This window comes from Phacochoerus africanus, chromosome 10, assembly GCF_016906955.1.
Source record: "Phacochoerus africanus isolate WHEZ1 chromosome 10, ROS_Pafr_v1, whole genome shotgun sequence".
Lineage (NCBI taxonomy): Eukaryota > Metazoa > Chordata > Mammalia > Artiodactyla > Suidae > Phacochoerus > Phacochoerus africanus.
Window position 1 is genome coordinate 115506304 of NC_062553.1, and position 14262 is coordinate 115520565.

The 14262-nt window shown below is 37.6% G+C and overlaps 1 protein-coding gene across 4 annotated transcripts in view; it reads left to right on the plus strand.

The window, feature by feature from the left end:
- Positions 1 to 14262, plus strand: part of TBCK (TBC1 domain containing kinase) — a 221969-nt gene that overhangs the window by 22157 nt on the left and 185550 nt on the right. For all 4 annotated transcript variants that reach the window (XM_047751738.1, XM_047751736.1, XM_047751735.1 and 1 more), the window contains exon 3: positions 697 to 769. In XM_047751738.1, the coding sequence (XP_047607694.1) occupies positions 697 to 769 (73 nt within the window). The remainder of the gene's footprint in view (positions 1 to 696; positions 770 to 14262) is intronic.

The following is a 14262-nucleotide window of genomic DNA, read 5'->3' on the forward strand; positions in this document are numbered from 1 at the left end:
GGGTTGAATCGGAGCTGTAGCCACCGGCCTACGCCAGAGCCACAGCAACGTGGGATCCGAGCCGCGTCTGCAACCTACACCACAGCTCACGGCAACGCCGGATCGTTAACCCACTGAGCAAGGGCAGGGACCGAACCCGCAACCTCATGGTTCCTAGTCGGATTCGTTAACCACTGCGCCACGACGGGAACTCCCAAAGTTGATTTTCTATTCTATTTTGTAGTTGTGATTTCTCCTTTTCTCAAGTTTCTGAACTCAGTTTCAAAGACCTTGCGTTTGAACCAGACTGTCAAGACAGTTTGTTCCTAGCTCCCAATTTCCCCTTCACTTCAAAATTTATATCTTCATCCAAGCTTTTCCTTCTCCTAGTCTGTCAGAAGAAGAATCATTTTTTTTTTCCCAAAGGTAAACCTTTCCACCTGTTTTTTCTGATATACATGGGAGAAATTCTAGAGGATAACACAAGATTAAAAGAAATTGTTATTTAATGTGTTGCCTTATTACATGTTAATCTTGTCATTCTATATGTTTGCTTGTTACATAGTTAATATAGACTTTGAAAAGCTCTTTTAAAATATCATTTAATCATTTGTACTATATGTTAATATCTTTAGTGGAGTATATTATTTTCTTATTAAAAGATTGTATTAAATGAAGTGGATTTGCTTTTTTTTTTTTTTTTTTTTTTTTACTCAGAGAGATTGGTGGTGGTGGCTGAGCACTGTGAGCAGAGTCTAGAAGACTTGCTTCGAGAAAGGAAGCCTGTGAGGTACGGTATAATAGCAGGACAATTAAATGAAAAGCAGAAATTGGCAAACAAAAAGGCATTTTAACTAGAAACTGCAGGGTTTTAGTTTCATCTGTTCCTTGTTTAATGATAATATCCAGGTGTACATTTTTATTTTAGGAAATTTAATTCACAGGCCTTATAGAGATTCAACATTGACATTGTCCAGCATTCAACTTTTGTAAGATATTCATTCACCAAAATGCTTGACAAAAAATTATTAAAGAGGATATACATGAAAATTTGCAGTGCTTTTTTAGTAATAAGCATTTCTCCAGCTGAGATTGAGTATTTTTCTGAAAGAAGTACATGGTAACTTCTCACAGGTTACTGATATTCCTAGGAACACAGTGAACTGTGTTGAGTAAAGGACAGGTTGAAGAGTAGAGAGAAATAAGAATCATGGCTTGGGTGGAATCTAATGATATGTTTAAATTCAGTTATTTCATTGACTCATGAAATTTACTTTCTATCTCATGAGTGTTAGGCAAGAATGTGTTGGATCTAAACTTTATTACAAATATACTATTAAATGAGCTTCTTCACAGATTTTCTGAAATTTTCTGAAATTATCTTAAAATTATGAAAAATATTTCTTTCTTTCTTTCTTTCTTTCTTTCTTTTTTTTTTTTTTTTTTTTGTCTTTTCTAGGGCTGTACCCGTGGCATATGGAGGTTCCCAGGGTAGGGGTCTAGTTGGATCTGTAGCCACTGGCCTACACCAGAGCCACAGCAACACGGGATCCAAGCCGCATCTGCAACCTACACCACAGCTCGCGGCAACACCAGATCCTTAACCCACTGAGAGAGGCTGGGATTGAACCCGCAACCTCATGGTTCCTAGTTGCATTTGTTAACCACTGAGCCGTGATAGGAACTCCAAATATTTCTTTAATGAATAAAATTATACTAAACCAATGAAAACTGCTTGCCATGAGTCTTTGGATCATAACTATCCATCCTAGATTAAAGAAATATTCTTTTTTTTTCTTTTCCTCTTTTTAGAGCCGCACCTGCAGCATATGGAAGTTCCCAGGCCAGGAGTTGAACTGGAGCTGCAACTGAGCCCTACACCACAGTAATGTGAGATCCCAGCCACATCCGCAACCTATGCCATAACCCACTGAGAGAGGCCAGGGATTGAATCCTCATTCTCATGGATGATAGGTTCTTAACCCACTGAGCCACAATGGGAAGTCCCTAAAGAAATGTTTTTATTCTTGGTCAATGCTTTTTGATTATTGGTATATTCTAGATGAAAATCAATCCTTTTCAAGGGAGAAAAAATGTGTATCTTAACTAAATGGTTTTAATTTAATAGTGGCAAAACAAATGAATAGAATAAAAGTACTTTCCTTGCTATTTTAAATGGTTTAGTTTTAAGTGGTCTCTGGAATGAAAGATGCAGGTGTCAAATATACTATTTCCTCACTTGCTTTTTCAGAGAAGACTCATCGAGCCATGGTAATAAAAATGACTGTTCTATATATTTAGAAACATCTTAACCTTATTAAATAAATATGTTTTTATAGTTATAATTTTTGCATGTCATAGATCTTTAATTATTTGTTAAAAAATGTATTACTCTTTGCTCACCAGTTTAAATTTATACCTTAATTTGTAGGCCATCAGTGCTAAAAAAAATAAGTTCATAGAGCTAGTTGGCATTAAAATTGAAAGCCAGTTGTAGTCACATCTGTCGGAGCCTGAGTTAACTTTGTATAAAGACTTACAATGCAATATGTATGATGAAAAAGCCACTAAGTAGCTAAGCAGCCTTGGACATGTCTCTTAAATCATTTTCCATCTCTGTAAAACAAGTTTTACTTGAACTAGAAATCATTCTAGAAGAAGTTATTCTCAACTTAATTTTATTTAATATGCATCACATATGATAATATAGTATCTAATTGCCTTTATAAGTATATATTTTTATATTTTATGCTAATATATTTTTTCTTTTATTTTTATATTTTTTAAATGATTTTTATTTTTTCCATTATAGCTGGTTTACAGTGTTCTGTCAATTTTCTACTATACAGCAACGTGACCCGGTCACACATACATATATACATTCTTTTTCTCACATTATCTTGCTCCATCGTAAGTGACTAGATATAGTTCCCAGTGCTAGACAGCAGGATCTCGTTGTTTATCCATTCCAAGGCAATAGTTTGCATCTATTCTTTTTTTTTTTTTTTTGTCTTTTTGCCTTTTCTAGGGCCGCTCCCATGGCATATGCAGGTTCCCAGGCTAGGGGCAAATTGGAGCTGTAGACACCAGCATACACCAGGGCCACAACAACACAGGATCCCAGCCGCGTCCGCAACCTAACGTGGGATCCTTAACCCGCTGAGCAAGGCCAGGGATTAAACCCGAAACCTCACAGTTCCTAGTTGGATTTGTTAACCACTGAGCCACGACGGGAACTCCCAAAGGCGATAGTTTGCATGTATTCTTATACTAATATATTAACCTACTATTCCTCATTACTTAAATGGTAGATTTTCTGACAGAAGAACCCTTGACAAATTTAAGTGTAAAACCAATGCTGTAATTTAAATAGCAAATTGTTTTAGAAATGTCTATTTTTATGATCCAGCAATCCTACTCCTAGGTAGAAGACCTTATTTGTGTCTAAGAGGTACCTCCTTTGCCTCCCTGTAGTCCCAAGCCCTGCCTTGGTATTTAGTCAAGAGAAAGGAAAAATATATGTCTACCAAAATATTTGCACAAGAATGTTCCCGGAAATATTATTCACAGTAGCTCTAAACTGAGAACTCAAATGTCCATCACTGGGAGAATGGGTAAGCAAATCATGGTATATTAATCAACAATAAAATGAAATGAACTGCTGATACATTCAGCAACATGATGAACCTTAAAAACATGTTGTGCAAAAGAAGCCAGACAAATATTATATTCTTCTGTTTAAATGAAGTTCTAGAACGATCAAAACTCATCTACAGTGATAGATATAAAAGCAGTGCTTGACTCTGGTTGGGAAGAGGACAAAAATGATTCAGAATAGCCCGTGACACAAATGAACTTTTCTACAGAAAAGAAAATCATGGACATGGAGAACAGACTTGTGGTTGCCAAGGGGGACGGGGAGGGAGTGAGATGGACTGGGAATTTGGGGTTAATAGATGCAAACTATTGCCTTTGGAATGGATAAGCAATGAGATCCTGCTGTATATAGCACTGGGCACTATATCTAGTCATTTATGATGGAGCATGATAATGTGAGAAAAAAGAATGTATACATGTTTGCATAACTGGGTCACCTTGCTGTACAGTAGAAAATTGACAGAACACTGTAAACCAGCTATAATGGAAAAAATAAAAATGGTTATAAAATTAAAAAAAGAAAAAAAAACTGGAAAAAAAATAGCCTTGAGGGAATTACCTGGGGAATGGAAATTCTTACATCTTCATTAGTATCATATGGTCCATGTTCTTGCAAAATGTGTCAGAGTTCACTGACATACACTTAGGAGTGTGCATTTCACCTGTGTAAATTACACCTTAATTTTTTAATTTGTTGTTTACTTGGCCAGAGTTGTGAATCTCTGATAAAGCCATAATATGTTGTTAATGAAGATGTTTCATACACTGGCATACTTGTTTGTATTTCTTGTTTTCTATAAGGAGAAATATTATGAATTATTGTTGCTTAACAAGTTACCTCAACACTTAGCAGCTTAATACATCAATAAGCACTTCTCAGTTTATGTACAGTTTATCTGGGTCAGGAATTCAGGAATGTTGATCTGGGCATTTTTAGCTCAGGGTCTTAAGACATTGCAGTCATATCAGCTGAGACAGTAGTCATCTGAAAGCTTGACTAGGGCTGCCAGATCTGTTTCTAAGTTATCTCACTCATTTGATGCCAGTTTTTGACAGGAAGCTTATTTCCTCTCTGCTTTGAGGGCCTTTCTACAGACTTCTTGACTATTCTCACAATATAATGGTTGGCTTCTCTCAGAATGAGCAGTCTAAGAGATAAAAGAAAGCAACATAGAAGCTGCAATGTCTTTTATGACCTAGCCTCAGGAGCCATACCTTGCTATATCTAAAGGGACCCAAAGATCAGCCATTAATTCACAGGAATGTGAATCTCAGGAATCAGGGGACATTGGAGATCATCTTAGAGGCTGGCTATCACAAGTCTTAGATATCACACGAGTATTTTTTTTAAAAAGGGGGGAGAAAACAGGAACGAAGTACTAAATCAGGATTAACACTGACTGGAAAATAAAGTCCCTAAAATTATTTAATAATTGGGTATTTAGGGTACTTGGGGCAGAAGGAAGGAAGATGTTTACACTATGAAGAGAGGGTTGGGTATTAAGGGACTATCTAGAAATACCAGAGGACATAGGTATGTTACAATTAGAATTGCTCCACATCCTATAAATTGATGTCCCCTGTGGTCTTGTGCTCCCAGCCATTCCAGAGGACTTTATAAGCCACAAGTAGAGTAGTTCCTGTGTTATCAGGATAGTAATAATTGTAGGATGTTCCCTCTGATCTCCACATTTCCCTCGCTGCCCATACATGCCCTTCATTTCTTCATTTACTAGAAGAAATGAAGCAGAAGAGAGAAGTGGTGACTCTGAAGACAAATTTCCATTTTCATTATTTTACCTCAACTATATCCTTTTACTTTTTTTACTTTCAATGGCACTGTATGAGAATACAATTACAGTTGCTTTGCCAATAGAATTAACTCCATTGGCTCCTGAAAAGTTTTGCTTTTCTTTGCTTTTCATCCTTTATCCTTGTTCTAGAGATTATAAATTTCTTTTTTTTAGCTTTAAAGATTGTTTTTTTAATTCAGTGAATTTTATTACATTTACAGTTGTACAACCATCATCACAACCTAATTTTAGAACATTTCCATCCCATCCCCCAGTCCATTCCCCCCCAAAACCTGTCTCCTTAAGTAACTATAAGTTTTTTAAAGTCTCAGTCTGTTTCTGTTCTGCAAATAACTTCATTATACCCTTTTTTGATTCCACATATAAGTGGTAGCATATGATGGTTATGTTTTACTAACTTCACTTGGTATGATAATTTCTAGATCCATCCATGTAGCTGCAAATGCCATTATTTCATTCCCTTTTATGACTGAGTAGTGTTCCATAGTATGTATGTACCACATCTTCTTTGTCTACTCTTCTGTCAATAGACATTTAGGTTGCTTCCATGTCTTGGCTCTTGTATGTAGTGCTGCAGTGAAATTTGGGGTACCTGTATCTTTTGAAGTCATGCTTTTCTCCAGATAGGTGCACAGGGGTGGGCTTGCGAGATAATATGGTAATTCTATTTTTAGGTTTTTTTTTAGGAATTTCCATCCTGTTTTCCATACTGGTTGTACCAATTTACATTCCCACCAACAGTGTACAAGGGTAACCTTTTCTCCACATCCTCTCCAGCATTTATTATTTGTAGACTTTTTGATGATGGCCATTCTGGCTGGTGTAAGGTGGTACCTCATAGTAGTTTTGATTTGCATTTCTTTAATACTTAGCGATGCTGAACATCTTTTCATGTTTTTTTTTTTTTTTTGGCCATCTGTATGTCTTCTCTGGAGAATTGTCTTTATAGATCTTCTGCCCATTTTTTGATGGGTTGTTTGGTTTTGAGTGTGTGTGTGTTAGCTTTTTAGTGCCGCACCCACAGCAAATGGAAGTTCCTAGGCTAGGGGTCCATTCGGAACTACAGCTGCCTGCCTACACACAGCCACAACAACACTAGATCCAGGCCATGTCTGCACCTATACCACAGCTCACAGCGAATGCCAGATTCCCAACCCACTGAGTGAGGCCAGGGATCGAACCCAAATCCTCAGGGATACTAGTTGGATTCGTTTCCACTGAGCCATGATGGGAACTCCTGTTTGTTGTTGTTGTTGTTGTTGTTGAGATGCATGTGCTGTCTATATTTTGGAGATTAATCTCATCATTAGCTTCATTTGCAAGTATTTTCCCCCATTCTGTGGGTTCTCTTTTCATCTTATTGAGGGTTTACTTTTCAATTTAATTAGTTCCTGTTTGTTTATTTTTGTTTTTATTGTCATTACTCTAGGAGGTGGATCTGAGAAGATATTGCTGTGGTATATGTGGGAGAGTGTTTGGCATATGTTCTCTTCTAAGAATTTTATAGTATCTGGTCTTATATTTAGGTCTTTATTCCATTGTTAGTTTATTTTTGTGTATGGTGTAAGGGAGTGTCCTAATTTCATTCTTTTACATGTGGCTGTCCAGTTTTTCCAGCACCACTTATTGAAGGGACTGTCTTTTCTCCATTGTGTATTCTTGCCTCCTTTGTCACAGATTAGTTGACTTTAGGTGTGTGGGTTTAATTCTGGGCTTTCTATCCTGTTCCACTGATCTATATTTCTGTTTTTGTGCCAGTACTATACTGTTTTGATGACTGTAGCTTTGTGGTATAGTCTGAAGTCAGAGATCCTGATTCCTCCTGCTCTAATTTTCTTTCTCAGAATGGCTTTGGATGTTCTGGGATTTTTGTGTTTCCAAACAAACTTTAAAATATTTTGTTCTAGTTGTGTGAAAAATGCCATTGGTAATTTGTTAGGGCTTGCATTTAATCTGTAGATTACCTTGGGTAGTGTACTTATTTTGACAATATTGATTCTAACAGTCCAGGAGCATGGTCCATCTTTCCATCTCTTTGTATGATCTTGAATTTCTTTCATCAGTATCTTATAGTTTTCAGAGTAGAGGTTCTTTGACTCTTTAGGTAAGTTTATTCCTAGGTATTATATATTTTTTGTTTGATGTGATGGTTAATGGGATTATTTCCCTAGTTTCTCTCTCTGATCTTTCATTGTTAATTTATAGAAATGCAGTTGATTTCTGTGTATTAATTTTTTTATTTTTAAATTAAATTAAATTTTATTATTATTAATTTTTTTACTTTTTAGGGCCACACCCATGGCACATGGAAGTTCTCAGTCTAGGGGTTGAATTGGAGCTATAGCTGCTGGCCTACACCACAGCCATAGTAACACAGGATCCAAGCTGCCTCTGTGACCAAGACCAGAGCTCAGGGCAATGCTGGATCCCCTACCCACTGAGCGAGGCCAGGGATTGAACCTGCATCTTCATGGATACTAGTTGGATTCATTTCCGCTGTGCCACAACAGAAATCCTGTGTATTAATTTTGTATCCTGCAACTTTACCAAATTCATTGACGAGCTCTAACAGTTTTCTAGTAGCATCTTTAGGATTTTCTAGGTAAGTATCATGTCGTCTGAAAACAGTGATAGTTACACTTCTTCCTTTCCAATTTGGATTCATTTTTTTTTTTTTTTTCATCTCTGATTGCCATTGCTACGACTTCCAAAACTATGTTGAATACTAGTGGTGAGAGCAGACATCCTTGTTTGTTCTTGATCTTAGCAGAAATTCTTTCAGTTTTTCACCGTTGAGAATGATGTTAGTTGTTGGTTTATCATTATGGCCTTTATTATGTTGAGGTAAGTTCCTTCTGTGCCCACTTTTTGGAGGGTTTTTATCAGAAATGGGTGTTGGATTTTGTCAAAAGCTTTCTCTGCATCTATTGAGAGGATCTGTATGGTTTTTATTCTTCAGTTTGTTAATGTGGTGTATCACACTGATTGATTTGTAGATATTGAAAATTCCTTGCATATCTGGGATAAATCCCACTTGATTTTGGTGTACAATCATTTTATTTTACTTTATTTTTTCTTTTTAATGCTACACCTGCAGCATATGGAGGTTCCCAGGCTAGGGGTCGAATCAGAGCTACAGCTACCGGCTTACACCACAGCAATGCGAGATCCCAGCCGCATCTGCGACCTACACAACAGCTCATGGCAACACCGGATCCTTAACCCACTGAGGGAGGCCAGGGATCAAACCCACAACCTCATGGTTCCTAGTCAGATTCCTTTCTACTGCACCACAATAGGAATTCTGGAATGCTCTATAAATATCTATTAAGTCCATCTGGTCTAATGCATCATTTAAGGAGTGTATTTCCTTATTGATTTTTTGTCTGGGTGATCTGTGCATTGCTGTAAGTGGGGTATGGAAGCCCCCGTATCATTGTGTTGTTGTCACTTTCTCCTTTTAAGTCTGTTAACAGTTGTCTTATATATTGAAGTGATCCTATGTTGGGTGCATATATATTTACAGCTGTTATATCTTCTTGGTTTGATTATATAATGTCCTTCTTTGTCTCTTATAACATTCTTTATTTTAAGGTCTATATTTTCTGATGTGAGTATTGCTATTCTAACTTTTCTTTGATTTCCATTTGCATTGATTATTTTCTTCCATCCTCTCACTTTCAATTTGTATGTGTCCCAAAACTGAAGTGGGTCTCTTGAAGACAGCATATATGTGGGTCTTGTTTTTGGCCAGTCTTTGTCTTTTGGTTGGAGCATTTAGTACATTTAAATTTAAGGTAATTATTGATGTGTATATCCCTACTGCCGTTGATTAATTGTTTTGGATTTGTTTTTGTTGGTTTATTTTCCTCCCTTCTCTTTTTCTCTTCTCTAATGGTTTGATGAGTATCTTAGTGTTATGTTTGGATTGCTTTTTCTTATTTGTGTGTGTGTCTGTTGTAGATTTTCAGTTTGCAGTTGCCAAGGAGTTTTGATATAGGAGTCTATATATATACAAGATTGTTTTAAGTCACTGGTCTCTTAACTGCAAATGCAACTCAAAGATCCTGCATTTGTACTGTTTTTATGATTTCTGGTTTTGGTAGCATATTTGTATGTGCATGATTTCCTACCTTTACTGTATGTCTGCCTTTACTGGTAAGCTTTGTAATTTGTAATATTTTTATTTCCATTTGTGGCCTCTTCTTTTCTACCTAGAAAAGTTCTTTTAGTATTTGTTGTAAAGCTGGTTTAGTGGTACTGATTCTCATAGCTTTTGCTCATCTGTAAAGCTTTTGATTGCTCCTGCAAATCTGAATGAGAACCTTGCTGGATAGAGTAATCTTGGTTGGAGGTTTTTTTCCTTTCATCACTTTAAGTATATCATGTACACTCCCTTTTGGCCTGCAGAGTTTCTGCTAAAAAATCTGCTGATAACCTTCTTGGGGTTCCCTTGTATGTTATTTCTTTTCCCTAGCTGCTTTCAGTATTTTCTCTTTGTCTTTGATTTTGGTCAGTTTGATTAATATGTGTTTTGGGGTCTTCCTCCTTGAATTTATTTTATATGGCACTCATTGTGCTTCCTGGATTTGAGTGAGTGATTCCTTTCTCTTGTTAGCAAAGTTTTTGACTATTATCTCTTCAGATTTTTTCTCTGGCTCTCTCTCTTCTCCTTCTGGCACCCCTATAATTGGATATTGGTACATTTAAAGTTGTCCCAGAGCTGTCTTAGATTGCCTTCATTTCTTTTCAATCTTTTTTCTCTTTTCTGTTCCACATCAGTGATTTCTACCAGCCTGTCTTCCACCTTTCTTATTTGTTCCTCTGCCACCTGTATTCTGCTGTTGGTTCCTTCTAGTGAATTTTGTATTTCAATTATTGTATTTTGCATCTCTGCATAATCTTTAAATCTTCTAATTCTTTGTTTAATGTTTCTTATAACTTATCAATCTTTGCCTCCCATTTCCTTCCAAGATCTTGAATCATCTTTGCTATCATTAGTCTAAAGTCCTTCTCATGGAGCTTGGCAATCTCCAGATCATTTAGCTGTTTTTTCTGTTTGTTTGGGGTTTTTTTCTTGTTCCTTTATCTGAGTCATATTTCTCTGCCTTTTCATTTTGTGTAGATTTTTTGTGTGGTCTCCTTTTTTCAGGCAATAGGGTTATAACCTCTCTTGCTTTTGATGTCTGCCCCCTTATAGCTAAAGTTGGTATGGGGACTTGCTGCGTACTTCTTGATAGGAGAGACTGGTAGGTTGAGCTGATTCTTATCCCTCTGGTGGGTGGGTCTTTGTCTCTGGGTGTGAGTGGAGGTGGCAGCCTGTTTGCTGATGGATGGGGCTCCCTGTTTGTTGTCTGGTCTGGGGCTTCTCAGCCCTGATGGGTGGGGTCAGATTTTTCCAAAAAGGCCACCTCCAGGGGAGTTCATGCTGATAATTATTCCTGAGACCTTTGTCTTCAATGTCCTTGCCCCACAACGAGCTACAGTTGCCCCCTCTTTTCCCAGGAGATCCTCCAAGAACCACAGGCAGGTCTGACCCAGATGCCAGTGGAGTCTCTGCTTTGCCCTGGGACCCAGTGCACATAAAAGCCTGTGTGACCCTTTCAAGAGTGGTCTCCATTTCATCCAATTGGATGGAGCTCCTGCACATAAGCCCCACTGGTCTTCAATGCCAAATGTTCTGGGGCTCCATCTCCCAATGCCAGACACCCAGGCATGGCATCCTGATGAGGGGCTGGAATTCTTACTCCCATGGGTGAGCCTCTGCAATATAGTTACTTTCCAATCTGTGCGCCCCCCACCTGGTGGGTATGGGGTTACTTATATCGCATAATCACCTGTCCTACCATCTCAGTGTGGCCTCCTCTTTGTCGTTTGGTGTAGGATATCTTTTTTGGTAGTTTCCAGTCTATTTGGTTCAAGGTAGTTCATCGGTTCATTGTAATTTTGTTGTTTTCATGAGAGGAGGTGAATTCCAATCCTTCTACGCTGGCCTCTTCCAAGTAGCATGAGCTGCAGGAGCAGCCTTTGGGTGCTGGATGAGCACAGGGAACTGACTCTGGGGCTCAGGCCAGCCAAAGGGCACTGTACAGGGAACTAGGCCCTCCCGACATCTTGCCACAGAGACCTATACATTTCATAACAATGAGCACTCTCGTTGAGTTGTCGCAATAGTGTGAAGGTGTAGAAGAGCCAGCTTTCTTCAATTCCTTTGTGTGTTTATTTCTTTGTGAGGATAAAATGTTATTGATGGAAGCATATTCTTTGAGTAGGCAGTGGAACATCAGTAGGATTAAATGCAAATTTCTTATTTCATGCCATTTACATTTTATTTTTATTTATTTTTTCATTTTATTATTATTATTTTTAATAGTTATCTCCCCAATACAATTTTTTTTTCTGTGTACAGCATGGTGACCCAGTTACACATACATGTGTGCATTCTATTTTCGCACATTATCATGCTCCATCATAAGTGACTAGACTAGACATAGTTCTGGGTGCTACACAGCAGGATCTCATTGCTAATCCATTGCAAAGGCAATAGTTTGCATCTATTAACCCCAAGCTCCCCAACCACCCCACCCCCTCCCATTTACATTTTCTAATATCCTTTTTATTCATTTAAAATAGAACATATGGTAATCTTAGGGAACTTTGCAGTTTCTTCAAGTAAGATATATTTGAACATTTATATAAATAAATTATTTTTAATCATTCTGGTAATAGACTAAATTTTAATATATTCCTTGTTCATTTTGGAATATAACATTTAGTACTTACTGCCTTTGAGTAGGAATAATTCTATCAGGTTCCAAGTTGTTATCTGATCCATCCATCTAAATTAGCTTTGTTGAAAACTATTGGACTTTCCACATATTTGGATTACATTAGTCTCTAACAGCAGAACAAGTTTCATGTGCAGAGTTGACGTGCTGTAATTTTAATTAATTCTATAACCTATTTATGGAAAGTGAGAAGATGTTCTTTTTTTTTTTTTTTTGTCTTTTCTAGGGCCGCTCCCACGGCATATGGAGGTTCCCAGGCTAGGGGTCTAATCGGAGCTGTAGCCACTAGCCTACGCCAGAGCCACAGCAACGCGGGATCCGAGCCGCGTCTGCAACCTACACCACGGCTCACGGCAACGCCGGATTGTTAACCCACTGAGCAAGGGCAGGGACCGAACCCGCAACCTCATGGTTCCTAGTCGGATTCGTTAACCACTGCGCCACGACGGGAACTCCAAGAGGATGTTCTTATGGCTTACCAATCAGCTATTTCCCCTAATGCCAAAAGTAAGCACCCTGCACCTTTAAGAAAAGCTGATGCAAAATAAACAGGAAATCTATTGAGATGGAGTTGCAATTAGAGATCCATGGTTTTTTCTTGTCCATCTATCTCTAACTGATGTAAAACTGTAAGCTGCCAGTTGTCTGGTAGTTATTTGCAGTTGATTATCCAAACTTAAGCATCATTTAAAGCGTAATATTACTAGGTTTATATTCTGAAGAAAATTTTATATCTTCTGTAAAATCGGTGGTATGGGGAGTAGAGGAATGAAAACTAGAAACTTAGTCTTGTGTCAGTTTACTCACGAACTTTTTTCATAATAAGTGTAATATTATTGAACTAAGCAATACTGTACTGAAATACTTTAGTAGTCGTTTTAATTACAAATATATTACAACTGAAACTTGAGGTTTCAGATCTCACTATTTCTTTCTTTTTGCAATTTTAATGGCTATAAAATGCTTTTGAGAATTCATGTTCTCCAAACTGAAAATAACTTTGTGCTATGACATCAAGCTAATTATCGAGTCAGTCTCTTACAAGGGAGTATTATTTGTGAGGGTAGTTTGCTAACCTGGTTTTAAAGGGAAACATCATTTTCTTTTATTTTCTTTTATTATTTTTTATTTTTTATTTTTGTCTTTTTGCCATTTCTTGGGCTGCTGCCTCGGCATATGGAAGTTACCAGGCTAGGGGTCGAATCAGAGCTGTAGCCGCCGGCCTATGCCAGAGCCACAGCAATGTGGGATCTGAGCCGAGCCGCATCTGCGACCTACACCACAGCTCATGGCAGCGCCGGAACCTTAACCCACTGAGCAAGGCCAGGGATCGAACCCGCAACCTCATGGTTCCTAGTCAGATCCGTTAACCACTGCGCCACGACGGGAACTCCAACATCATTTTCTTTAGAGTCAATTCAAGCTTGAGTATGAGGAATCAATTTTTGGATAATATTGTTCTCTTTTCAGTGGCTATTATATGTTATTTGTGTCAGAATTCTCTCTTGCCAATATTTCTCTCCAGTTTCAGTTAAATGATCAAAATTGTTTGGAAACTTGGACAGTATTCAATGAAACTCCTATAATCAGTATATCACAAGAAAAAAAATTCAGTGTTTGTAAGGTTTGTTTGTAGTCATCTCATATCCAATGTCTGTGAATCTATCCAGTTGCTACCTTAGAGCAAGATTCAAGATACTGAAAAGTGGAGAAATTTAAATTTCATCCCCTTTCTAAAATATTTTCCGGAGACTGTTAAAAAAAGAGATACGCCTTTGTCACTGCTTAATAGCAAACATGAGGAAAATAGTTTGCCTTTTAAGTCTAGGTGCTATTTGGAAAGTAGTTCCCATTTGTGTTATTCAGAACATGTACTTTTTCTTAATCTATAAAAGTGCCAGCAAGTATAGTTCATAGATATTCAGCAGAGTTTTAGCACTTGCGGTAAAGTTCCTCCATTGTCCTTAAATGTGCAAGTGAAGGCAGGGTGAGTAGTGCATGCATGTTTCTTTAATAAAATGTGG